We start from the raw sequence: 26,665 nt of genomic DNA on the forward strand, positions 1-26,665 counted from the left end.
CGCAGGGTGACTATGTGTTCCCTGGGATTCGAACCCATGGCCTTTGTGTTGATAAAATAACTTTAATGCAATGGAGCCACATGAACACGGGACATTAAAATATGACCATAACAAGCTTTCATTTTCTTTTAGCCATTTTGTTTATTTTTATCTTCACACTTTTGGATAACAGTGGTGTCTTTCGTTTTACACGTCTTTATCCTAGTTACTATGGTTACCAATGTAAATCTTTGTAGGGCGCACCTAACGTTTGTCTTCGCTCGAGGGTTAAAAGGATGGTCCATCAGAGAGCAGTAACCCAAACGACTTTCCCATCAGAAACAGCCTCGCCGCGAACCTCTGCTCTCCGTGCAACGCGCACACATTCGCATCCCATAGCGGATCTTGAAGGCGCGTTTCATGCTTTTATGAAGGGCGACTGTGTGGTTATGCGTGCTTCGTGTCTCGACTCCTCGGTGTTGCAGCACCGCGCCCGGACGGAAATGTGTCTTCCGGGGAAAAGCTGCTTCCAGCCAACGAAACACCGAGCACAACACGCCACTGCATCTGCACATCTGCAGCTTTCTTCAGCAGCCCGTGCCTTTCCAAGAACGCTTACGGTTTGAGACTCGTATCTATGGCCAGACGATACAACCTGTGTCTCAGCGGACGGTACAAGGGCTGGGGGAAATCTGATAGAGGGCCGTAGGAGCTGAAACTCCAGATTTTGCTATTTCATTCTGATCTTATAGTGCAGTCATTCATGGATGTGCACGCAGAGGCGTGCACGCCGCACGTGCACACGGTGGATGAGCCACCGGGAGGCGCCACGGTCACTGTCACCACCGCACAGTTTCAGGTCCGATCGGTACCGGGGTGTGATGAAGGGGAAGGTGAGCTGAAGTCGGGCGCTGAAGCCCAAACACCTGCCGCGGTTGATCCGATCACAGAGATCGAGAGCGAGGATGGTGCGCGTGAAGAGGTGGAAAGACAGGCCGATTGGGATGCAGGGAAGAGAGCGGGGGAAACCGTGGGGTCCAGCTGCAGCAACGAGAGCTGCATCCCGACCCCGGGCTGTCGAATCTGCTTTCAAGGAGCCGAGCAGGTAAACTAAGGGCCCTTTACGCGTAATGCGTTTGGTCCGGATGGGTCAGCTTTTGCGTCGCGTCCGAGTCATGTCATGCGAGTTATTTCGAGAAATACCGTTACATTACAAATACTTTTACTGTTATTATGTATACTATTCCATTACATTACACTCAATCTGGCTTATTTGATTGCACTTAACACGCAAGCTTGAGGAAAAACGACAGGTGCTTTGGACGCGCGTCCATTTATTGAAACGGTTGCGGACACGTCTGTCTTTTTTCACATTTGGCATGCATTGCTTAGCTTAGTTTATCGTATTTGCCACGTGACCATTTATTATAAGACACATACTAATTATATTAATGATAATTAAATCATATATATACTGTTGACAATAATTTTTGACAGTTTTAATGCACATCATATGGGGAATTTAAAACAAAACAATGAATACCATGCATCTAACCGTGCATTTTTATAAAAACCATGTATTTTATAGTTTTATCATTTCCCCTTTTTTTCTTGTTTTTATATCCTTCTGTTTTTTCTGCAAAGCTGCTTTGCAACAATGCAAAATGTTGAAAAGCGCTGACACGTTTGCAAATCAGTGCGCTCCATTTAAATGCAGAAAATGGTATCTACAAATTCCTGTTAATTTTCTAAACATATCTTACATTCCCTCAAACAAAATGATTTAAATAGAATGACGTGTGCAGTCTGTGCGCGCGTGTGTGAGATGTCAGATCCATTAGAATACCTGCTGCTTGTTTCATCTCTAATGGTTTTCACTTCCTGCAGCTAATGCGCTTTCTCAAGACGCCTCATGTGGGTGCGCGTGTCTGTGTGTGTGCGTGCGTGTGTATGTGTGTGTGTGTGTGCGTTTCACTGTGTTCTCAAGCTCATTATAGATCTAAATGAGGATGTTTCTGAAATTATTCATGAATCTACAGATCAATCGTTTCCCTTCACTCACACAAAGACAATTCTCGGTCATTATTCACATTCTGGACAATTCACTTGCTTTGCGTCATTTAGAAGACAGACTGTGCTTTGAGCATCTTCACTGTTAATGCCTCAACTCTCTCAGTTCCTATCAGTATGTCTCCCACAGTCCTTATTCTCATTTTATCAATATTTTCCCTTGTAGCTTGACTCTCTGTAATATTTGTGGTTTATCCGAATGAGCTGTGTGTTGTGTTGGATACAGGGAGAGCTGCTGAGCCCGTGTCGCTGTGCCGGTACCGTCCGGCATGCCCATCAGCAGTGTCTGCTCAAGTGGATTAGTGAAAAAGGTTCTTGGAGCTGTGAACTTTGCAACTACAGATTCAACATACTGCCTATACATATCAAACCACCACAACAGGTAAATACAGGTTATATGGACGCACTATAAACACACATATGCACACAACTCATTTAGAATAGGCTATTCTGTGGACACAAACATGAAATTAGCATGCATGTGTATTACGTTTGTGTGTTTTGCAGTGGCAGTTGGTCACAATGACTCTGGTGGAAAAGGTTCAGGTCATTGCAGTGTTCCTGGGTGCCATATTTCTGTTGGCTAGTGTGTCATGGCTGCTGTGGTCAGCACTGAGCCCGGAAGCGCTATGGCAACGCAGTGACATCCTGTTTCAAATCTGTTATGGCATGTACGCTGTCATGGACCTTGTGTGCATCGGTGAGACACAGAAACCTACATCTAATACAAATGTGTTCAAATTGGATTTAAAACACCTTTTTGTTCTGTGTGTTTTGCAGGTCTGATTGTTCATGAAGGCGGCGCCGTGTACAACGTGCTTATGCGTTGGCGAGCTGTCAACCTTCTCTGGGACGTTCAGAACTACGATAAAAGTCGCGACCTGGACAACACACACGGTCCGCATCGCAACATGTGGCTGCCTCTCACACACACGCATACAGTGTCAAACCCACACTCGCAGACCACCCAACTGGAGTCATCGCCTCGGTGCCCCCTTCATCTCTTCTCCATGTGCCTGAACGTGACCTCTGACCTCTCCCCACAGGAGCAAAGCTCAGGCGAGCTTGTTGTTAGAGTCACGTCAGTCTGACCTCAAATGAACTCATTCAGGGACCAATCCACTCTCCCTGCACTGCCCGATGATGGGCGGGGCTTACGGATGGGAGGAGCCTCAGCATTGGGAGGAGCCTTACTTGAAAAGCACTTTAAAAGATACACAAACTGAGTCACATACGGTGTCATATTATGACGTGTCGAACAACCGAAGTGAGTTTTCCGGAGTTTTATCACCAACTCTGCATCAGCCTAAAGCACACACACATAGCATCTGCGAAGTAATATTGCTGTTAGACAAATTAATGTTTGTTGAAAGCCAACTATGGTTTTGTGTTCAGGTTTTTCATCATTGGTGTTCATTGTGCTTGGTTTTAAATGGACCCAGTATTTTACGTATCCTCAAAATGGATCTTTTGCGTTCCAATATGTCAAACGCTGTCTCTAGTATGCCAGTACACATCGTATGATGAGTATAATACAGCAAAAACAAACTGGATTTATTTTTTTAGGCTCATATCAAGGTTTATAAGTAATGGAGTTGTTGGTCAACTGAGAGTGGTTACAGAACTGTGTCGGTAACACGAAGGCGATACATTTAAATCCCGGGCATGTGATCATTAACCATTGTATCCTTAAAGGGATAGTTCACCCAAAAATACAAATTTGTCATCATTTATTCACCCTCATGTCATTGAAAACCTGTATATGAATAAGAACACACAAGAAGATATTTTGAGAAATGTTTCAGTGGTTTTGTGTCAACATAATGGAAGTCAATGGGGGGCCAATGTTGTGTGGTTACCAACGTTGCTCAGAATATCTTCTTTTGTGTTGTGCAGAAGACAGAAAGTCATACAGGTTTGAAATGACAGAATTTTCACCTTTGGGTGCACTATCCCTTTAAGATACCAAACCTGGGTGGGTTGCCAGGTGATTGGCCGTTTAAAGCAAGAAGGGAATTACTTTAAGGCAGATGCATATGTATGTAATATAAAGGATTAGAAGTGAAAAGAGAAATATATGTTTTAGTATCATAAGCACATTGAAAGACTTCATTAATGCCATTGGATATCACTGCTGCTGCCAAGATGTGTCGCAGTGGTTCAAGGCCACATAGAACCTTTTCAGAAAGCACTGGACAGAAATGGACGACCAGTCATTGAAACAGGTTTACAATTCCAGCAGCCCTTGCGTGTTTATTTGTGAAATAATTGGGCTAATTTAACAATGCTCTCGGTGACCAATAGGAGTGTAGAAATAACAGACCAATCCATTGTGTGATTTTTGTCCCCAAAAACCAATGCATGTGAAGTCCACCGATTCATACTGGGTGTATTCTTCAGCTGTTTAAAAGAGTACACCCACGAGCTACAAGATATTTACCGATGTCCACTTTAAAGTAAGCACAGATCATCATTTCGACTTGTAAAAAGCATAACTCCATTTGGAGTCACAAGACGGCGGAAAATTTGACCGGCATACATTATTTGGTGCTATCCCATTAGCATAGCTTACAAAAGACTTCATTCAGATGGCCTCGAGATGTGTTTTTCGGTCAGAGAAATTGTTCTCTACTGCACAGAGAACGAAGAGGATGTACATTTTAATGAATGTAAAAGCCTTTTGAATTTTGTTACATTTATTGCCTATAAACTAATACACAGTAAAGGTACAAAAACTGGAAAGATATTCTTGTTGTTTTAGTGTTTTTTATAGGCATAAAGTACAAAAACAGCGGAAGTTTGGGATCATTCCAACAGTATTATCCAAGTCCTGCACAGAAAGGTTTAGAAAATATACAGCTCCAGAAATACAGAAATATATAACATATAAACATTGCACATATTCACTGTCACATATATAAAACAGACCTATAGGGCACCTTGTGTGTGTGTTTGCATATCAATGTACATTTGTATATATTTTTAAAGGCACTGGTTATTACTGACCGGAGTTTCTGCCCGCAGAATTCCAAAGAAATGTGATTGGACTTTTGTATAAAATGTTAATACAAAACATCAGGAATATTAAGGCAACATACAGGGCTCAGTGCTCAGAATATATGCATGGCACAGTTTCCAACACAACTGAATGTGTTTGTATAGGATCATGATACAGACTGTTTTGAAAACGTCATGATGTCATCTTTGGTTAACATGTGATTCTTTTGCGCTCTATGTTGAAGGGTCACACATTTTCTGTGATTTTATATTCAATCTGTCCTGTTTGCTGATGTATAACCTCAAAGGCACATGTATAAAATATAGTGGTGAGGTTAAAGGTCAGGGGTCAGAGATCACCAGTTGCTGCCTTGGCTGCTGATGGACTGACAAGTGCTGAAACGTTTCTTCACTATTAGACTGATGTAGGCCTTCATGAGTTTTGCGATGTCCATCACCTGCAGACACACGGATAGATGAGGGATTATTTAAGACTTTATTGTGACATTTTCATTGGTCAGTGTGCTGTTAAGACATTGCTGTCTGTTAAGGTAGCTGTCAAGGCATTGCTGTTGGTTGCCAAGATGTTCAAAGTAAAATTCATACCATGATGGTGTTGAAAAGCAGCTCACGTCCTTCTACACTGATTTTGTAGATGTTGGGCTGTGGCGCACCAAAGGACAAAATAACCTCGTAAAGAAACACCTCCAGAGGCCACGCCTCTCCACGCTTATACACACACACCCCTTTACGGCTCACACCTAACCACAGCTCTCCTGGATACATGCCATCTACACACTGAATTACAAAAAACACATTTTATTCAGCATTTCTTCTGATGGCTGAAGCATTTTGTGTATGTGTGTGTGTATTCTCACCTCTACATCAAAGAGGGTGGAGCCATACCCCTGCCATTCTTTAATAAGGCTCATGTATTTTTTCATGGCTTGTTCCTGGTCCATACCCTGCAGTTTACGCCATTTCTCCACCAAACAACTTATCAGTCCTGCTTTTTCATCTTGTAGCCACGCCTCTATGGCAGTGGGCCCCTCCCCTTGGCGCTGTCGCCCCAACGACCCTCGAAAGCTCCGCCTCAGCGTACCTTCCAGGAAACTACCCCTTTTCTTGTCCGTGGATGCCGCGATGCTTCCATTTCCAGACGCGAAGGTCCGTGCGGACTGCTGTACTCGAGCACGCAGACGGCCCATAGGGAACACCTGCTCCAACTCAGGCAAAGCATTCTGGGTAGTGTAGTCTCCTAATAGATACTGCAGGCGGAGAGCAGCCAGGAACTGCAGCGTCTCTTCTGGGGCAGGATATTGACCTCTGATGACAGCTTCATGAGCCTTAAAGAGACAAAGAGGGGTTGAAATGACATTGTTAATGTTTACAGCTAAGTAATGAACAATATACTGGTACCATCAATAACCGTGATATTAAAACAACTATCGATAAGATATGATAATATCGTAAATTATTCAGCACCTATTTTTTTTGCCTTAAAAGTCATAATTGTTACAAAATTTCTCTCCGCCTCCCTACAATAACATTTTGAATGTGATTCGTTAACCAAAAGAAAAAAGTTGAATTAAATAAATAAACAAAATTAAAGGCATAGTTCACCCAAAAATAAAAATTTGTCATCGTTCACTCACCCTCGAGTTCTTATAAATACGTATACATTTCTTTGTTCTGATGAACACAGAGAAAGATATTTGGAAATATGCTTGTAACCAAACAGTTCTGGGGCACCATTGACTACCATAGTGTAGGGAAAATTACAATGGTAGTCAGAAGTGCGCCAGAACTGTTTGCTGTCCTACATTCTTCAAAATATCTTCTTTTGTGTTCAACAGAACAAAGAAATTTATAAAGCAATTTGTCCTACTATGGTAGTCAATGGTGGCCATGAACTGTTTGGTTATAAGCATTCTTCCAAATATCTTTCTCTGTGTTTATCAGAACAAAGAAATTTATACAGATTTGGAACATCTCGAGGGTGAGTCAATGATGCCAGAATTTTCATTTTTGACTGACACTATTTTTTATTTATTCATTATCGTGACCTGGTTTAGCCACACATAACCCAGTTGTAAAAATCTAATATCGATAATTTAAGGCATGTGCCCTAAAATCAACCCCTAAAAAGTTTATCTTATGTTTTTGTTCACGAAAACATATCTTATTTAAGAATGTTTAAATGTTTTTATTGGAAAACTAGGAAAATGTTTGTTTATTGAATGAAATTCAAACCTGCTCAAACATGAAGGCAAACTCCACACTATCTGCAGGAACGCTTTCAGGTTCAGAGAAGCAAAAAAGTTTAAAATAAAACTTCCAACCCTCTCCTTCCTCCCCTTTATTCGCCAACCTGAGAGAGAGAGAGAAACAAACATGTTCTTCATTATTATAAACTATATATAGTTCATTTTCAAGCTCTATTTAATACTTAATTCTGATTGGTCAATCACAGCCGTTATTGTAAAATGAAGCCCTCAGGGGTCAGAGTTTAATCCTCTTCTTAGACTCACGTTTCAAACTTGGCGAGGACGTCGGCCACCACAGTCCTGCTCTCTATGGCTCTATCTGTGGTGTCATTATGTTCAAACAGAGCAAACATATTCTTGCAGTCCTCCATGGAAAGGCCTTTCAGCAGCTTCTCCACTACCTGAAAAACAACAGACACATCCAAGATTAATCTGGGTGTGTACTACTACATAGATTTATATGTGTTTGCTCTGTGTGTGTACCTCTCCTGCAGTTGTGTGCGAGTTAATGGTGATTTTGCAGGACCCTCCGCCATGGCAGTACACTGTTGATGTCATTTCCTGTCTGCTCAGAATGGCCCTCAACTCCTCCTGTGAGGGAACATACTCTCGGCCACGCACGCGCCTCAAAGCATCTTGAGAAAATACAGCATAGCGCTCCATCTCTGTGCCCGGGTACAGCTCTCGTGTCCTGAGTGGAAACATCAGTCATCATTTATTGTGACCACAGTTACACCAAAGTACACCAAGACACCATTTCCCACCATGCAATGCGGTCACGTGATTAAAATGTTGCACGCTACTATGTTTATCGTTGTATAATGTGCTGTTTTCGTGTCACTAATCCAACTGTAGTAGGCAGTGAACTAGTATCTACTGTGCAGTATGCACTAAACATTTAATCTCTCTCTCCTCCTCGAGTGAGCTTCTATGATCTCATTTCTCTTTTTACGCTGACATTGCTGAATACCTCAAAAAGCCACACACGTTCACTCACTGACCTCTTGAGGTGAAATTTCAGGTATTTGAGAATGCTTCTGGAGGCGGGGCTAAATGTGCAGCACATGCAGGCTATGATTCGACAGCCGCTGATGTGGGCGGGGCCTGCAGGCTTTGGAGGGTGTGTTGTCTGTTTGATGAGCTGGCAGAAGAGTTCATCTCTGAGGGGTCGCAGGTCATGAACCGTCTGCAGGAGATTCTGGATGTGAGGTATGGGATTGGTTTCGTTTTCCATTTGATGAAGAACATTGAAGAGCTTCAGCGCTTCGGCCTGCAGTGTGCCGTAGTTTCTCCCTTTATCGGCTAAAACAACACACATTCATACAGAATGAATATGAAGGTTTGTGTCTATCGGAGTGTGTGTGTGTGTATCTAAAAAGTGTTGCGTGTTATTGTAGAGGGAGAAAGCTGCTGCTGTTTACAGGGTTAGTTTTCAAAACAAGTGCCAAAATCAAACATCCCAACGTAAACACTTTAAGTGCATTTAGCTGATGAACTCATTTTATCAGATGAATTCCCACAGCACCATTCCGGTAGACGCGAGGTATGTGTGTAAGTTACTCACAGCTGTGTTGGCTATCTCCATATGGTAAGGGCAACAGTGCTGTGTGTAGAGGGTGATGTGTGTAACGAAGTATTGGGTTCCTCTTATAGATCTGCTCTACCACCTCTGAATTCAAACAGTTCTCCTGAAAGCACAAAATAACAACAGACAGTGATGTATATACAGTATAGTAACATATAATTACACACACACATACACACACACACACGCACACACACATGTCTGGTTTACTATTTCCGTGGGGACAGTCCATAGGCGTAATGTTTTTTATACTGTACAAACTGTATATTCTATCCCCTATCCCTAACCCAACCCCTAAACCTAAAGATCATAGAAAACTTTTTGCATTTTTAGATTTTAAAAAAATATTGTTCTGTACAATTTATAAGCTTTTTTGCCCATGGGGACCTCAATTTTGGTCCCCACGGTGACACGAGTCCCCATGTGTTGGTGTGCATTCAGGTTTAGGTCCCCACCGCGATATACAAACATGAACACACACACACACACACACACTCACGTCATATACACACAGTGTGTGTATACAGTATTTACTTATGATGCGTGTATTTAAAGATGTTCTGTGTGTGTATGTGTAAGTGTGTGATCCTGATATCCAATATAAGTTGTTTTGTGTTTGTGCATATTTATGGATGGTTTGTGTGGGAGGGTGTCTTTATGGATGGACAGTATGGATGTGTGTGTGTATTTATAGATGTTTTGTGTGTGTATTTGTAAGTGTTATCCAGTATAAGTTGCTTTTTGTGTGTATTTTTTGCGGCTGGCTTGTATGTACGTATGTGTGTATGTCTTTATGGCTGATCTGAATGTACGTGTGTGTGTATTTATGGCAGTTTTGTATGTGTGTGTGTGTGTGTGTGTGTGTTGATGGTTGGTTTGTGAGGATGCGTGTATTTATGAAAGTTTTGTGTGTGTGTGCATATTTATGGATGTGTGTTACCCTGATGTCCAGTATAAGTTGATGTTTGTGTGGGTTTATGAGTGGTTTGTATGTATTTGTGTATTTATAGATGTTTTGTGTGTGTATTTGTATAATAATAATAATAATAATGCGTTTTATTTGATGGCGCCTTTCAAAACACCCAAGGTCACCTCACAGCCGTCAAAGAGAAAAATAAGAACATCGAAGAAAAAACGCAACGGGACAACCCATGTAACAAACACTCAGCACACACAAATAAACTGCAGTAAGAATTCCGTAACACATGTTATAAAAAAGCCTGGGTAAAAAGATACGTGTTTTAAAAGTCTGCAGACAGTCGCCGTTTCGGATATCTAAAGGAATGTATGCGTATGTGTGTTATCCTGTGTTATGTCCAGTGTAGGTGCTTTGTTAAGTGCGTGTGTTGTAAGTGTGTGTGTGTGTGTGTGTGTGTATTTATGGCTGTTTTGTTTTGATGCGTGTATTTACAGTATGAATGTTTTGTGTGAGCATTTGTTTGTGTGTTACCTTGATGTCCAGTACAAGTTGCTGTGTGTGTGTATCCATGAGTGGTTTGCTGTCGATGGCTGTCTGCACAGCGCTGGCCCATCGACTCGCCTCCGTCTGGAGTTTAGAGTATAACCTGTATGAATGCTTGCGACCAAACACGCTCACATTCCAGTAGCCTGGACAGACAGAGAAACTCAGTTGCTCACGTGTCATGAAATACAGTTTGTTTCATGCATGTGTGCGGTTTGTGCTAACCGGTCTCTTTGAAGACTCTCTCGTCCGGGACGATCACAGAACACAGGCTATTAAGCACCAGCGAGCCCAATTTCAGGGCGTTTCTCTCTGAGCTTTTATAATAATCCACAGAATTATGAGTCAGCACAAACCAGCGCTTCTTCAGTTTAAGATTCCCGTGACTGCTGCCGCGGATCTCTTTATACAGCCAACCTGAAATCCAGAAGTGAATGAAACTTCTACATTCTAAAAACTCTTCATTTGTCAATTAAAAAGGGTACGTTAACGTTTTGAAACTAATGACAGAATGCTTAAAACAACTCAACTAAGTTTTATCTGATGAATGTTTCAATCATCCTACTAACTTATAAAATGTCAGTATTGTCTTTGACGTCTCACCCCTGATAATAAACTCTTGACCCTGGACACGCGTGTCTCCTTTAGTGCGCTGAAGCAGCGTGATCCAGTGATGCATTTCCTCTGCTGACTCAGCCATGCAATGTAACACCCGATGAGCTGTGATGATCACAAACGAGTTTGGCCTGGAGAGACGAGAGAAAATGTTTTGCATTTTGTCATTTTATAGCATTTCAGCTGGTCTTGAAGTGAAGAGCAACAATCCACCTCCTTCTAGTTTTTGGATCTAAATGTAAAAAGCAACTAGCTAATAAGTAAACGTTTAGTTTTACTATGAATATGCAAAAGGAAAAGTATTAAACGTGCATCATCTACTCCTTGTTTCTGAAGACTTAAGGCATCCATGTCTCTAAAAGTTCTCTTTACCTTTCTGGGTTATCAGACGCACAGACAGAATCAATCATTCCCACGTCTAACGTGCCCTAAAAAACAAACAAACACTCGCTTTACATCATCATCTTATGAATCATGCTTTTACTGTAAATGTATGTATAGATGTGCATGTGTAACTTACTATGGCATTCTGAGGATTCGCTTGTTCATCGTGCATCTCTCGTATTTCCTGTTCCGTAGACGTGTGCACCTGAGTCAACACGCTAAACCAATGACTGCGCACAAACCACACAGAGACAGCCAATCAAAAACCTATATTCAGCAGTTTCATCCATCGCTAATCTACTAAGTGTCAAAGCCTGAAGCTCACCTGGCATCCTCTGCTGTGTCTGCAATGAGGTGGTAAGTTCTCGCCGGCATTACAATGTCAATCCCGTTTTCCTTTCCTGTTACATCAATAATCTCTCTAGAACAACACGAAGAGAGAATAAAAACACAACGTGAGGCTTTACTACACTAAAACACAGCGATGCAATCATTTTGTAATATAGTGGCTTATTCAATTATACCTTAAATGAAACTTTAAAGTTTAACTGACTCCCATAGTAAGAATAATTTCTTTGTTCTGTTGAACACAAAAGAAGATATTTTGAAGAATGTAGGAAAGCAATTCTGGGGCACTTTTGACGACCATTGTAATGGCAGTCAATGGTGGCCAAGAACGGTTTGGCTACAAGCATTCTTCCGAATATCTTTCTCTGTGTTCATCAAAACAAAGACATTTATACAGATTTGCAACAACTCGAGGGTGAGTCAATGATGAAAGAATTTTTATTTCTGGGTGAACTTTTAACTTTGGTGGCATTTTGTGTCCTTGCAGAGATCTTACTTGGCTTCATGCATGTCCAGCATGCCCTTCATCCGCTCTTCTGTGTCGTTCTCATAGTAAATGAGTTTGCTCTGTCGCAGGACGAACCAGCGGCGTCTCCAGTTGCGACGTGAGAGCGTGGAGGAGCCGCCGCCCTTCTTCAGGAGCCAGCCCTGTTTAAGAGCTTCCTGTCGGCTCCGGAACCACAAAAAGGTTTCATCCTTCAACACACACCAGCGACGCTTCCAAGTGTTTAACAGGCCGCCTGCAACAACCCATTTAAGATTATAACAACACATACAAACCTTGGTTGTTTTTTTTTTTTTTACAGATTCTTTTTTTATTTCATGCTACGGTCTAAATTTGTGCTGCCTGTGAATGCCATTTTTCAGTCTCCCAACAGAATTATGAAAATTGTGCATTTTTGCATTCTTTGATGCTTGAACAGTAAATAAAGCAATATTAAAGGAGTAGCTCACTTTAGCCCCTATTGACTTTCCATAGTAGGAATAAAAATGACTAGGGAAAGTCAATGGGGCTTATTTTGAAGTGAACTACTCCTTTAATAGTGCCACTTGCCTTAACAAGTCAACATACATAGAAAAGGCATTCAGAAAGAATTGGGAGGGATTTTTACCTTTAATATAAAGGAAACTGTGGAAGTAGGGGAGAGTAACACAGCTATAGACAGAATCACGCCGGTAAGACTCATCGTCGGTGTCAAACCGATCAAAATCATCTTCACTGTCCTCAAACTGAAAGTGAGAACAAGACAACGCAAGATTATAAAATCAACAAATTCATGAGTTTGGTGTGTTTTGGTTTAAATGCAATCTGTCTGATACTCACAGAAGATTGTTGCCCTTCTGAGCTAAAGCGATACGCTCCTGAACTCACACTGGTGCTCGTCGCCAAGGAGCCGCGGTGGTCACGTGACCAGTGTTCATTGTGAGGCGGGAGGCTGGGAGGTCTCATGATGAGGCCTTCATCATAATCATCCGCATCGTAATCCGAGTCTTCATCAGGAGGGATTAGCTCCGCCTCCTCTTCTTGCAGCATTTGAGAATAGGCGGAGCTGCTGCAAGAGGGCGGAGCATAAAACGCTGAGGGCATTATTGTGGGCGGAGCTGGAGGTGGGGGCATGCGGTCATTGGCGTAAGGATCCTCCTCGGAAGAATCGTCGCTGGTGCGGATTCCACTGGTGCGCTGGCCATCCGAGTGGCCGTGCTCGCTAGGGTTAGGAGAGTCTTTAAAACCATCTTCCTCCACCCCCAGCCCTTCATCCACCTCCTCCTCTTCCTCACCTCTGCCTCCCCCCATTTGCGAGCCGGCCGACCCCTCCAGCGAACTCTCTATGTTGCGCACGCACTCGTCGATCTCATCGAAGTTTAGCGAGGTGAGGAACTGCTGCGCGGCCTTGCAGGCTTCTTCCTCCAGTCTGCGCAGCTCTTGATCACGCAGCGACTGCAGACGCTGCAACGACTGCGCAGTCAGGCTCTGCTCCTGAGCCTCTTTTTGACGCCGGAGACCTTCGATTTCACGCTCCAAACGTAAGATCTCCTCCACCTGGGTCGCCTGGTTCACCTCGCTTTCAAACACAGCATCAAGCACCTCCTCCACCAGGGAGCGCTCTGCCACAGGGCCACACTCGAGTGGGGCGGTTTCAGGTAGGGTGTCTTCTGCTGGGATTGGCTCAGGAGGGAAACTGTGTTTCCGAATCTCCTCTTCTAATCTTCGTGCCTCCTCTGCCTACAAGAGGGCAGAATAACTTTGTTAGCCAACATGAAATATAAGGAAATGTCATTTAATTAGGCTTTATTATGAATTATGCAAACTACTGTACTACTTTCCATATATGTAAATTAAACTAAATGTTAAAGAAAAGTTTTACATCTTAAGACATTTGGAACTGTCAGTGTTTTTCAAAATGCAATGTTGTTGGCTCTATAGACCAGCGAATTTGCTTTTATTGTCAAAATTTGCTTTTATTGTTCAAGCAGCCCACTCACAATCTCTAAATTATCTAGAGCTTGGGTAGAAAGAATATATTTGTTATAAAAATAACAAATTTTAATGCTTGTTTGATCTTATTTTAAAGCATTTTGAGCCATGTTGAGGCTCTGGCCCCAGTAAAGAAACGCCTCAAAATAGGGGTTGCAATTTTGAGGCTGTGTTTTGAAAACCAAATTGTACTAACCGCACATGCTTGGAGCTCCAACTCCAACCGCCGTCTCTCTCTGAAAAAAACCCAGACAACATTAAAAGAACGTTAGAAACAAACAGCAGTGCAACCAATTTAAATCAAACAATAGTAGTTTAATAGTACTCGCATACAATCATCAAAACAAATCCATTAAACACTGTGTTTGTCTCTGTGAGTGTGCGTTTAATTTTTAACCTGAAGCTGACGGTGACAAGTGACTGTCATTAATATGCAAGAAAAACAGCTAAACAACCCCACTGTCATTAGGACAAAACATATGAATGAAAAACTACATACAATTTACAGTTTCAAGGTTAAACGGTTATAAAGTAGATATTTATGCCTGCCACAGATATGTTTCTGACACAACCCTGATCACTGGTGGCTGGGAGATCACACGCCCCAAGGTCGCAAATAACACAATGCAGATTAAAGCTGATCTGCATCATAAGCAAGAACAAACAGCTGATGCAGATAAAACAACCAGGTGCTGTACATTGGATATGATACTGAGAACTGTTTTCTAACATAGAATTACATCAAATTTATTTGTCAAAAATCAACCTTTCACGGTTTCTAATGGCCTAGATCTTTTTTGTTATATCTCTATATACCTTTCATGGTGTATTTCATGAGAATCAAACCCATGACCTTAATGTTGTTAGCACCATTATTACGATTTGAACTACAGGTACACAACATATGTGACCCTTGATCACAAATCCAGTCTTAAAGGGGTGATTTAATGCTGTTTCGTGCATTCTGACGTCTTTACAATGTTAAACATGCTGGCATCTCATGCTTATCAATATCGCTTATTGCTCCCTAAGAGTCGCTTTGGATAAAAGTGTCTGCTAAATGACTAAATGTAAATGTTATCATGGTCAACTAGTCAAAAAATGTGTCGGACTTATTACGTAGTATTTCTGTGCTCGAGACCCTCCCCCAAGGGTCGTGTACAGGTTTCTGAAAGTTTTTTTCGAACATATAAAACTGTTTCGTAACAATTTTTCTTAGTCCCTTATTGGACAATTCTCCCGGAAAAGCACGCGGCACGCCCATGCGGCAGTAAGGAGAGCAGGAGAAGGAGCATGTGCAGACGTCACTTTCACTTGTGTGCAGGAGAGAGAGAGAGAGAGCATACGTTCGCGAAGTTCAGGTGTTTGTTTGTTCACTGCATTTGGGTGATGAATGTTATATAAACGGTGGATATAACTCTGGATTTGGAGATCGTTTGAAACTGATATATGGAGCCGTCCCAGCGCTAAAAGATGCCGGACATGAACCGCATGCGGTGAGTGAAACTGATGTCTGTGTTTTGTTGGCAAAAAAGCCTACCCCTCCCCCCCGCACGCGCCGTATGCTTTCGTACATTTCGAAATAATCGTACAGCTGTATCTATCCTTTATAAATGTGATCAAACTAAATACTCTTCGAAGACACGAAGCATGCAATACTACTCTATAGGTACTCAAGATTAACATGAGATTGGCAGAAACCGCGTGTGTTAGGGCCGCTTTAAAAGGCGATTTTCTCAATGTTTTGATTTTTTTGCACCCTCAGATTCCAGATTTTTAAATAGTTGTATCTCGGCCAAATATTGTTCAATCCTTACAAACCATATATCAATATATAGCTTATATCTTATTTATACAGCTTTCAGATGTTGTAGAATCTCAATTTTGAAAAATTGACCCTTAAGACCCCCCAAATTTTTTTTCGTTGTACTGGGTCAAAAATGGATTACACTAAAACTTGCATGTTGGCTCACCTCTCTAAGGCCTCCAGTTCTGCTTTTCGTCTCTTCTGTTCTTCTACCTCTCGCCTCCTCTTCTCCTCTAGCAGGTGAGCGTAAAGGCGCCGTGCCCTTTGACCTCGGAGCCTCTTCTGTAAGGTGATGGTGGCCCAGCGCATCATCTGGAAGCGCCGGCGCCAATACAGTGCACGGTAGTTTTTCTGAATGACCACAATGCACTGCAGTAGACACTTGTACTGCCTCCTAAAGCCATCAGAGGGTAACGAGAGTTCAAGTTAGTGTAAGTGTGCCCACAAACGTCCCCACAGTGATAGTAAATTCTAAATCAAGCTTATTAATGTTTATTTGAAATTTGAAAAGGTTTAGGGGTTTTACAGTTTAGTTTGTATAGTATAAAAGTCATTATGTATAATTATGCACAGTGTATAAAAATAAACTTGTGTGAGAGTTTACCGTGCTCTGTAGCCCAGTATATGAGCTTGGATAATGGAAGCCGCTTTGAGCACTTCCTTTTCTCTGTCTTTCTCCAACCGCAGCTCCAAACCTTCTCTCAAAAACACCTGTAAAAAAACACCAATCAAAAGCCATCATTAGATCCACCAATCACGAGTAGTCTAAATCAAATCAATCACTTCTTTTTATAAAAATATCATATAACATCCTCCGAACACTTTCAAATACATTAAGAGAGTTCTTAAAAGCACCCAAGATCATTTTGAAACTCACTTTGGTTTTTCCCAGTTGCCATTCACCACCGTTGTTGTCATAGAGCTGCAGCAAAAGCTGGCACCGCCCCCTGAGGTCATCTGACAAAGCCATGCCCCTCATCAACACATAATACCTGACAAACAGAAAATGATTCATTTTGCTTTTCAAACCTTTAAAATAATGACAAACTGTTAAATAATACAGATAACTCACAGCAAGGGGACGCACAGTAGAGTTTAAATCAATAGATTCTTTAAACGTGTATTAGTGTGAAAATTTGTATATTTAATGTTTCTGTGCTTAGATAATGTAAAGATTCTTTTACCATGCCAATGAAGCTTTTTGAATTATAAATCTATACATTTTTTGACTACAAAGGTGAATGTAGAGGAAAACCATACAAGCGCTTGTGAAAGTCATTGGACCACATCTATTGTGGTCCCTTGACCAATGGACGTTCGCTTGATTAAACACTAATCTGTCTTTAGTCACTCTCTCAAAACGGATCTTACTCATTCGTTTCTATAGGTCATGTACAGCTTGTAGGCAACGTAAATCCATAGTGCTTAACCACATTCTTATATGCTTGTTCATTACAAAATAAACGCAAACCTAGCTGACTCACAATAATCCGAATGAAACTTGAAGTGTGCTTATAATATCTGAAGTGAAACTCTGGACCGACCTGGAGCAGAAGTCCTTGAATGTTCTACGGATCGGGAACCCAGAACGTCTGATCTTAACTGTCTCCAACATCCCAGAATATCTCAGCTGGTTGATGACCACAGACTGTTCAAACAGATCAGGCATCTGCACAAAGAGAGAAAGAAATATTTTTAATTCGAGGGTAGCTGAATTCATTCTGGTTTCAAATATAGATGGTCGCATTTAAGTGGATTCATTCTTCAAAACACTAAATGGGCCATCATCACCCCGCTCCCCTTGACCTTTGACCCCGTGTGGGGGTGAGGTCGGAAATGGGGCGCTGTGATCCCCGCTTCTAAATGTCATCTCTGTGGAAGAAGGGATAGAGCGTGGCGACTGACGAATGAAAGTGAGATGAAGAGATGGGTTCTGAATGAGGTCTGTGAGAGCGAGGTCAATACCAACACACACGCACACACACGCACACACACACACACACACACACACACTAATTAACATACTGATACATGCACCACAAGTCACACTATCCAGACAGAATCAATGTCAGTGTGTGTGTTTCATGAGGGGGGTGGCTGATGGTTTTGGAGTTGATAATGGTCGATGTGGTCTCTTTAATATTCCTCATTCATGCTCCTAAAACATATTTCCTCAATGAAATCTCTTAAATAAAAATGTACAAATGAAAAATGATTAAACACATACTATCTGAATACATAATAATTTAGCAGACTGAAATCTTCATGATACAACATTTATAAACCTCAGCTGAACCGTCACACAAACCATCACAAGAACAACAAATCACAGAAATTCAGACCTGTGGAAAAACTCTGTCTAAACATCCCTGCCTCTGTTTAGTCCTCCTAAGTAACACCGTTTCATTATTAAAATCGACTGGTTCTGCGCACCAGCCGACTGTTAAGTCTATTATTATTTGAGCTCTTACTGTACAGAGAAGCGTTGATTTTCATCCTGTGACCGTCAGCAACTCTGATCGACTGTATGTCCACAACAAGCTGCAGATCAACTGGTCAACTCACACATACACACACACACCCCCAACCTCTTCCCTCTCATTCACACACTGCTCGTTACCATAGCGATCAGAGCCATGCTGGGCTAATTTGTGCAGAGGGGGGGAGGGGGGTGTCGGAGGGAAATGCATTATGGGTAAAAAAGGGGCAGAAGCCAGCCCAGCTGTTTACATTCAAATAAAGTGAAGAAAAAGGGACGAACAGAGAGAGTGAACAATATCTATACTACATTACAAGGTTATTGTAGTTTACTAAAATGAAAAATGTGAAAACGTTTCTTTGCATTGAAATTAAATGAAATATTGACCTAAAAATGATTGGAAAAACTTAAACTAAATGAAAAATGTAAATGTTGCCTCAGAAATAAACTGAAATAAGTTTAAAGCACTAAAATTACATTTAAAAACAAAACGAAAACTAAAATTAATCTTATATAGCAACGTAAAAAAATAAACACACAATTAATAAAATGACAAAATCATATAACAAAGTTGCAAAATATTGAACTAAAATTAAAAACATAAAAATTAAAAATAAATGCTAATTAAAATATGAATAAAAACGAAATAAAACTAAAATCAAAACTATCATAACTCTGCTGCATTAGCTATACATATATATAGTACAGTATTTATTTAATGTACTTGTTAAATGTATTTATATTTTATTTTCCTTTTATATATTCTATAAATGTCTTTTTATTATACATGTTTATTAGAATTAAATCTAATAACGTTTATTCTAAAATATCTAAAATTTGGTCATTTTCAGTTTGTGCATTTTAAATAAATTCCTCTCTCAGCCTTGCACAAAACATTTATTTCAGCATGCCATGAATTTATTGCATAGATCAACACTGTCAAGCCAAAACCGTATGTAACACAACCAATGTCTCCCATTAACATTTCCACAGTGACCTCAAAGCACTGAACAAAGCGACAGTGACACTCGCCCGCACACACACACGCATGCACACACACACACGCACGCACGCACGCACGCACACACACACACTCACTCACACACACACACACACACACGCACGCACACACACACACGCACACACACACACGCACACACACACACACGTGTGTAGTCTGACATCTGCTGCAGAGTTAACTGGCCCAGGTTTGAATGGAGAAGTGTGTAGGGCGTGTGTCTGTCTCTCTCAAAGGAGTATTATATGTCCACTCTTAGTTTATGATGTCCAACATCCTTCTGTCGCTTGAATGAAAACACACACACACACACACACACACACACACACACACACATACACAATGGGAGAAATATATAACCTACACAGAAGAACTGTCAAACTGTCAGTTTGTGTCAGGGGTGAGGTGAGAGAGGAGCTGTTGGAAGCTGTGGGCTTTCCTCCTGGTGACAATACATTTTCACTCTCAAAAAAAGAAACAAGCGTGACAAGGGTGTGTGCGTGTTAAGCCTGGGGTATGCTTTGTCTTTCTCGCGCACGCACGGATGGGTACCGTGTGCATGTACACAAAGTGAGATACAAAAATGTGTTATTTTAATAACAAACTTGACCTTGTTGCACACCTGCAGTTACATTTCAGTCAAATTGAACAAACCTAACCAGTTTAAAAATTTGTTGGATTACAACTCTAATGTGTATGTTTGTGTGACACATACCTTTTTGTTGTTGGGTTTAATGCAGCGCACAAATAATGGATTGGAGGTGCTCAGGGTGGACATCAGGGAGTGCAATGAATTCTGGGTGGACATAAAAATATGAATCCATTATATACTGTAAATACATTCTATATTCTTAAAATTAAAAATGTTTGCAGCTAGTTTCTCACAAATATAGTGAGAATAAAACTAAATTTGGTTTGGATTGCAACACCACAGTTTCGCAGACACACACACACACTAACAGTTTGGGTTATTTGTATAGACGGTTTCAGCGGCAACAACATAAACAAATGTTATTTGGCCCAAACTTAACTTCTGGTAGACCTTCGCAAAGAATCAATAGCTGCTGAGTAGTTTTAATTTAATTTAATTTAATACAATATAACAAAAATACAATTAAATATTTATTTAAAATGAATATAAATTAAATTAAAAATAAATTGTTATATTATAACCAAACATTATAACCAAACACAGACCGAACGTTGGGCCAGGTGAAACCGTCCATAAGACTTAAAAACATACAACTTAAAAATAGTGGTATAGAGTAACATTTAAGTTTTAACATTATGACATTTAAGAAACCACATTTCAAAGACATTTAAAACGTTCAGCTCAGGGCATTACGGGAGATCTTACCTTAAACTGGGAGCTCACAGTAGGTCTGCGATACTTTGATCCACACTTGACTGTGTCCTGCCCAGTCCATGTGTTGACTCTCTCAAAGAGATCATACACAAAGTCCAACCTGACGATAGAAGAGCGTGTGAGCGTAACATCACAGAAAACACTTGCACACACACGCACTCAACCTAACGTGCACACACCTGCTTTCCCTGAGTAAGTTGAGAACATCATCTCTGAATGTGTCTCTGTTCTTCTCCAGGATCCCTCTGACATCATACACAACCTGCAAACAAAAAAACAGGAAGTGAATCTGAGACCTGAATACAGACCATAAGTGCTGGCGTTGAGCACATTTAGATCACATTCTCTCCAAGTAACCAGTACATAGACCTCTTCAAAGGGAGATATTACATGCGAATAGGTTAAACGGTTTCTTTTTTGTATATGAAAATCCACCAAGAACCGTATTTCTTGTATTGCAACTTTACACATTTTAATGTGCACAACATGCAAACTGTACATGTTTTTAGGCAAAATATTCTGAAACGGTACAGAATTTAATAAATAAACAAACCTTCCATGCAAAGAAATTGTAATCAAAAGAAATTTACTTGAGCCTATGTAAGGTCATAAGAAAATAAAAATGTATATAAAAATATTAGCCATTAGATACACAGTGATATGCATACTGTACCTCTCCAGCATAATGCTTGATTCCAAACTGATGAACTGCAACACGTGGTTTAGTATAAAACTGATTCCTCTACAGAGAAAAAGAAAGTGAGAGACGGTTCATTGCGATTACGGTTAAAAAAACATTGAGAGGGTCTGTAGTGAAGCAATGTTTTCAATGACCGACTCTTAAATTGGACTTCTGCTTCATCAAAGCTTAAATGGTTACATAGCTGTTGATCTTCAGAGACATAATGCAATGAATGCATGCGTGACGTACAGAATGTTGACTATGGAGTTTTTCCAGCAGCGTGTCATCTGTGCCTTTAGGAAAATGACTCTCCTCATTCATGAGAGCGAGAAGACCCAACTTCTGCAGAAAACACACATGCACATACAGACTCAGGAGAGGAATAACAGAATGTAGCCAGTGTTGCGTTTGTGTTTATGCTTGTGTATTTTTACCTTTTCTATAAGATCAAGGCACTCTCCATTGTCCATCCAGTTGACATCATCCCAAACTAGTCCTTCTCTGTCATCACACAGAATAAAAATGATCAATTAGATCAGTAACCTGGTTTAGTCTGGTTTTGCGTTTAGTGTGTCTGTGGTAATGTGTTGAAAGTGTATTGAATGTGCACTCGTGTTCAGTGTGCGTTGGTGATGTATTAAGCATTGGCTGTAGTAGTAATGATGACTGACTTGTTATACTCAAGTTGTTCCAGGGAGAAAATGTGCTTATTGAAATACTCCTGCAGCTTCTCATTTGCATAGTTAATGTTGAACTGCTCAAACCGGTTCACCTGAGCGAAGGAAAAACAACAATGATGTGAAGTCACATTAAAGGAAAAGTTCACCTCAAAATCAAAATTGTGTTTTTTTTTGAAGCGACGAGAATACTTTATGTGCGAAAAACAAAGCAAAATAACGAGTTTAATCGATGTATTCTCATCTGTATTGTCAGTCTATGGTGCGCGTTCACGAGAGCACTCCGACGCGACTTTTCCTTTCAAAAATGTCCAGTGGCATAAAACCTGCATGTGACCTCACCTCAAAGTTCTCAAACCCGAAGATATCTAGAATGCCGATGGATCTGAAGTCTTCACCACCATTGATGCGACTGTTTAATTTACGAATGATCCACGTGAAGCACTGAGAGTAGAGAGCCATCGCCATAGAATCCCTGGAGTCCACCGCCTGTTAAAAACACACACATGGATTCATCAGTGTTTGGTAATACGTCTGGCATGAAAATGTTATTAGAAAGTATTTCACAAGTTCACCTGCCCGTCTAGTCTTAACAAAATTACAAGAAACAAATCTAGTCTTAACAAGGATGATGATGACAATAATGGTAAAAGTAACTGGCAAAAAGCAAAATATTTGCACTTCAATAAAATACATGAACAGAAAACCACACAACCAGCATGTAGCAAAATGTACGTTTTGATAGCAATAAAATGCACATATTCAACCCAATTTTATATCACGTAATGCTTGTCAATCTTTGATGAGAATACTGTGTTATTGTGAGGAGACAAATGGTGTTTAATTAAGAGACTGCAGTTACCCACAAAATCCTTTAGAGGGCAGGAGAGGCTCTGTTCTGTTTTCTGAACTTGGCAAATGTAGGCGGTATGGTTTACACTTGGCTTTACTATATAAACAAATTTAGGAAATTCAAGAAGCTTTCTGAAATTTGTTTTTCCCATTCAACTTCAGGTATAGTATTGTGCTTGGAGAGGATTATTCCTGCTACTGTAATATTTTTGGTTAAAAATAATCTATGCACAGAAAATCTTAAAGGCAAAATATATACAATCATGACAAATAACGCTTTACAATTTCAACAAAACCTCACCTGCTCTACAGTAAGAGGTGTGCAGATCTCTTCTCCTCTGAGGATCATTGATCTGTGGGTCAAAACTTCAGCCAACTGTGCACAATCCAACCCCAAGAGATCTGCAGCTTTACTGAGAGCTACACACACAAACACAGATGTTATTATTAATATAAATCTATTCATTCACAATCAGTACAGCTGCCATCAGTATGTTACAAACAGCACTGAAAGTCTGAAAGCATAGAAAAGGTGAAAAAATAAATAAATAAATGAAAGTGAACTCATAAACAAGAGGCAAGACAAAAGAAAGTGCAGGATGATGTGGTTACCTGTTTTCGAGCACACCTGAGCTCCACCTGCAGTTAAAAACTCAATGTTCCCCACATGCAGAATTCCTGACAAGAGCTTCAACACCTCCTTGATGTTTTCTTCCCCAAACTGCATTGTCCTCAGAGCGTCCTGATGCACAACACAACCAACAAGCGTTAAAACACAAAAACATAAACCGTTCTAAGATCTGGGCGAACCATGTTCAAAGCTGTTATGTCAATGTAGCTGATATACATGCACACAGGTATCAACTAGATGCCGCATTAGCATCTGTTTCTATGAGCCGCTACACGCAGAGATGGGCACAAATACACCAAAAGTATTTAGTTACAAATTACAAATACTTACTTGTATTTAAATAAAATACAAAATACTGCTGTGAAAAATTTATTTAATTAAAACACAAGTAACTTGTAATTTGAAAATAATTTTTTATCCAGCAATCATTTGAAGTGTCAGTGGACCGTTCTAAGATGGCGGACGCGTCTACGTGCCTGGAGAGCTCGAATCTAGTTTTGATATCTATGTACATACATGTGAGATCACACATGAGTTTATTTCAATAACAGCACAATCCACCAACTATTGGTTTATAAAATGTTATCTGATTGAAAAAAATAATCATCAATACAGTTTGACAACTGTAACAGACTCTTAAGGCAAATAAACATAATTTGTTGGTTCCAAAATTGTTTGTAAAAATAAAAATCATAATTTGTGAAAGTAATCATGTTTGAACACTGGTGTTTTATGTTCCTGTCACCTATTATTACATTGGATTGAGCACAGAAAGATTATGGCTAATGCTGAGGTAAAATCATATAAATAACACATTTTTTAAAGACTGTGGTTTAATCGTTGTTATTAAATGATAATATAATTATATCATTATAATGTGATAATAAGAACATAACAATTGACTGTGATTAGTAAGCTCCAAACTAATGTGTGTGATTGTAAAGTAATGCGGTCGGGAATACAGAAGTTCATGTGTTATACAGCAGTCACACAGTAATGTATTGTTGTGTTGTGACCGTCTCACCAAAACTTCCTGAAATGTCTCCGAGTCATTGATGGCTTTGTCCTTCATACATCCTGACTGAGCCAGATAATGAAATTTCTCAGGAGGTGAGAGAGAAAACGCCTCTGTGAGAAAACCAATGGGAGAGAGAGACAGAGAGAGAGAGACCTTAAACAAACTGATACCGTGTCACAAACAACACTGATTCACTTTGACCTCTCTGTTCATTTAACAGTGACATCATCAGTTAATGAAGTCTGGCCTGGATGACTAAATGGAGTAATGAGGAAGCTTCACAATTCTTGATAAAATGGACTTACAAGGAATTGTACGTATTATGTGTGATATAACGATTGATCATTACCAAGTAGGACACAGCATGCGGGTCCAACACATAAACAGAACTGAATGGCAATAAATGTCAAACCACTTAATATTTCCTTCATCATTGTGTTTCTAGAGTTTCTTTAAGCAAAATTTTGTCATTTTTCAACCCATATTTTATTGTTATCTGTGTTACTGGGACTGAGAAATGCGTGTTGATTTTTCAGCAGAAGTCCGGCGAAAACCAGAAGCTGCCCAAAGTCCACTGGAGGATGTGAAATGCAAACCTTTGAGGATGTAATGGTTAAAATGAATTTAACCCCAATGTAAGGGCAACGAAGAGAGACAGACGGACCACACTTACCCCTCTGCTCTGCGCTGGTTCCGGCCATCAGAGCGTAGAATATGTGATAATTTCTTTCACCCGGATTCTGACGCACAACTCGATTCTGACAGAAACACACACAGACAATAAGAATCCACAGTCTTTCACAAATACACGCTCAGTGACCTACATTCATAAATACAAGTCATAGAAAACTCACCTTTTCTAAAAGGTCTGTGTGTTGAAAAGAAAGTCAAGGCAAAAAAACGGTAAATGAATAGAGGATCACTTTGCAGACCTATTTGAGATCCAGAGGTCTGTATGGGACTCAGTAAGTGTTTGTACTGTATGTGTGTTTAACACCAACCCAAACCAGCATCTAAGACCCAACATAGGCTACAAACCTGGTCATTTTTAGCAAGAATAAAACACACATGCACAACTAAACACTTCCAAACCATGCAAGACCGTTTGGAACACAAATGCAGGTTTCAGTAGAGGATACAGTCTGTGATTTTTCCTCCCTGGATGTTTCCTTGCTGGCCGAAATGAAGCTGGATGAATTTCCCAAAGCGACTCGAATTGTTATTGTGAACCGTTTTAGCATTTCCAAAAGCCTCCATGATTGGACTACACAGATAAAGAAAGACAGATTAGCATTAATCCTCCCTGTAAACGCAGTGTTTGTTGTTGTAATATAGTGTATGTACCTGCTCTCCAGAATAGCCTGCTCCACGTGAGATGACGCGGACTTTTTTGTTGAGAGCTCCACACTCTGCTGACTCATTGCAGACAGAAACCGCAGGATCATCTTTGTGCTCTCGGTTTTACCTGCTCCACTTTCTCCACTACAACACAGACAAAAACATACGTGTGGTTGAGAGAACAGCTGAATGAGGTGTAGTAAGCTGAAGTGGCCAGCAGAAGGCAGACAGAGCCAAATTCAGTAGTTACTCAATAATTCAGTAATAGGGATTTAGCAAGTTTAACTGGCCTGCCAAAATAGGGTTATCATTACACGAGTATGAAAATACAACGTGTGCAAGAATGGGAAATAAATATTTCAACATTTTTAGGCCACACTTTTTTTGAGCAATTTTAGTAATTTTAAGCAATTGCTGCTAAAGCTGCAATCTGTGATTTTCGTTTGGTTAAAAATGAACAAAAATCAGAATCAAATCCTTACCCCGATCCACAATGTTCCGTTATTAGGCTTATAACAATGTTATTAGGCTTATAACAATGTTATAACGTTATTAGGCTTATAACAATGTTATAACGTTATTAGGCTTATAACAATGTTATTAGGCTTATAACA

General features: G+C 40.4%; 2 protein-coding genes across 2 annotated transcripts in view; one reads left to right on the forward strand and one right to left on the reverse strand.

Annotated features, from left to right (window-relative positions):
* Nucleotides 1–242: 242 nt before the first annotated feature.
* On the forward strand, nt 243–3,154 carry marchf11 (membrane-associated ring finger (C3HC4) 11). The gene is made up of 4 exons (XM_057333483.1): nt 243–1,084; nt 2,276–2,431; nt 2,557–2,749; nt 2,830–3,154. Exons 1-4 carry the CDS (start codon nt 743–745, stop codon nt 3,138–3,140), a joined length of 1,002 nt encoding a protein of 333 aa, XP_057189466.1. The 5' UTR covers nt 243–742; the 3' UTR covers nt 3,141–3,154.
* Nucleotides 3,155–3,195: 41 nt separating this feature from the next.
* myo10 (myosin X) overlaps nt 3,196–26,665 on the reverse strand; it is a 40,959-nt gene continuing 17,489 nt past the window's right edge. The window contains exons 5-41 of the mRNA XM_057333503.1: nt 26,058–26,195; nt 25,853–25,977; nt 25,568–25,581; nt 25,387–25,471; nt 24,720–24,823; nt 23,677–23,806; nt 23,366–23,484; nt 22,555–22,701; nt 22,207–22,307; nt 21,970–22,036; nt 21,785–21,877; nt 21,527–21,595; nt 21,033–21,115; nt 20,845–20,953; nt 20,203–20,283; nt 17,535–17,659; nt 16,868–16,982; nt 16,595–16,701; nt 16,157–16,384; nt 14,380–14,419; nt 13,032–13,931; nt 12,820–12,937; nt 12,204–12,447; nt 11,685–11,780; nt 11,496–11,589; nt 11,348–11,403; nt 10,964–11,106; nt 10,586–10,777; nt 10,349–10,506; nt 8,878–9,001; nt 8,315–8,615; nt 7,797–8,004; nt 7,578–7,714; nt 7,300–7,417; nt 5,925–6,392; nt 5,653–5,844; nt 3,196–5,504 (exon numbers count right to left, since the gene is read on the reverse strand). Of these exons, the coding sequence (XP_057189486.1) occupies nt 5,403–5,504; nt 5,653–5,844; nt 5,925–6,392; nt 7,300–7,417; nt 7,578–7,714; nt 7,797–8,004; nt 8,315–8,615; nt 8,878–9,001; nt 10,349–10,506; nt 10,586–10,777; nt 10,964–11,106; nt 11,348–11,403; nt 11,496–11,589; nt 11,685–11,780; nt 12,204–12,447; nt 12,820–12,937; nt 13,032–13,931; nt 14,380–14,419; nt 16,157–16,384; nt 16,595–16,701; nt 16,868–16,982; nt 17,535–17,659; nt 20,203–20,283; nt 20,845–20,953; nt 21,033–21,115; nt 21,527–21,595; nt 21,785–21,877; nt 21,970–22,036; nt 22,207–22,307; nt 22,555–22,701; nt 23,366–23,484; nt 23,677–23,806; nt 24,720–24,823; nt 25,387–25,471; nt 25,568–25,581; nt 25,853–25,977; nt 26,058–26,195 (5,731 nt within the window). The 3' untranslated portion in view covers nt 3,196–5,402. The remainder of the gene's footprint in view (nt 5,505–5,652; nt 5,845–5,924; nt 6,393–7,299; nt 7,418–7,577; nt 7,715–7,796; nt 8,005–8,314; nt 8,616–8,877; nt 9,002–10,348; nt 10,507–10,585; nt 10,778–10,963; nt 11,107–11,347; nt 11,404–11,495; nt 11,590–11,684; nt 11,781–12,203; nt 12,448–12,819; nt 12,938–13,031; nt 13,932–14,379; nt 14,420–16,156; nt 16,385–16,594; nt 16,702–16,867; nt 16,983–17,534; nt 17,660–20,202; nt 20,284–20,844; nt 20,954–21,032; nt 21,116–21,526; nt 21,596–21,784; nt 21,878–21,969; nt 22,037–22,206; nt 22,308–22,554; nt 22,702–23,365; nt 23,485–23,676; nt 23,807–24,719; nt 24,824–25,386; nt 25,472–25,567; nt 25,582–25,852; nt 25,978–26,057; nt 26,196–26,665) is intronic.

Source organism: Triplophysa rosa, linkage group LG5 (assembly GCF_024868665.1).
Source record: "Triplophysa rosa linkage group LG5, Trosa_1v2, whole genome shotgun sequence".
NCBI classification, from domain to species: Eukaryota; Metazoa; Chordata; class Actinopteri; order Cypriniformes; family Nemacheilidae; genus Triplophysa; species Triplophysa rosa.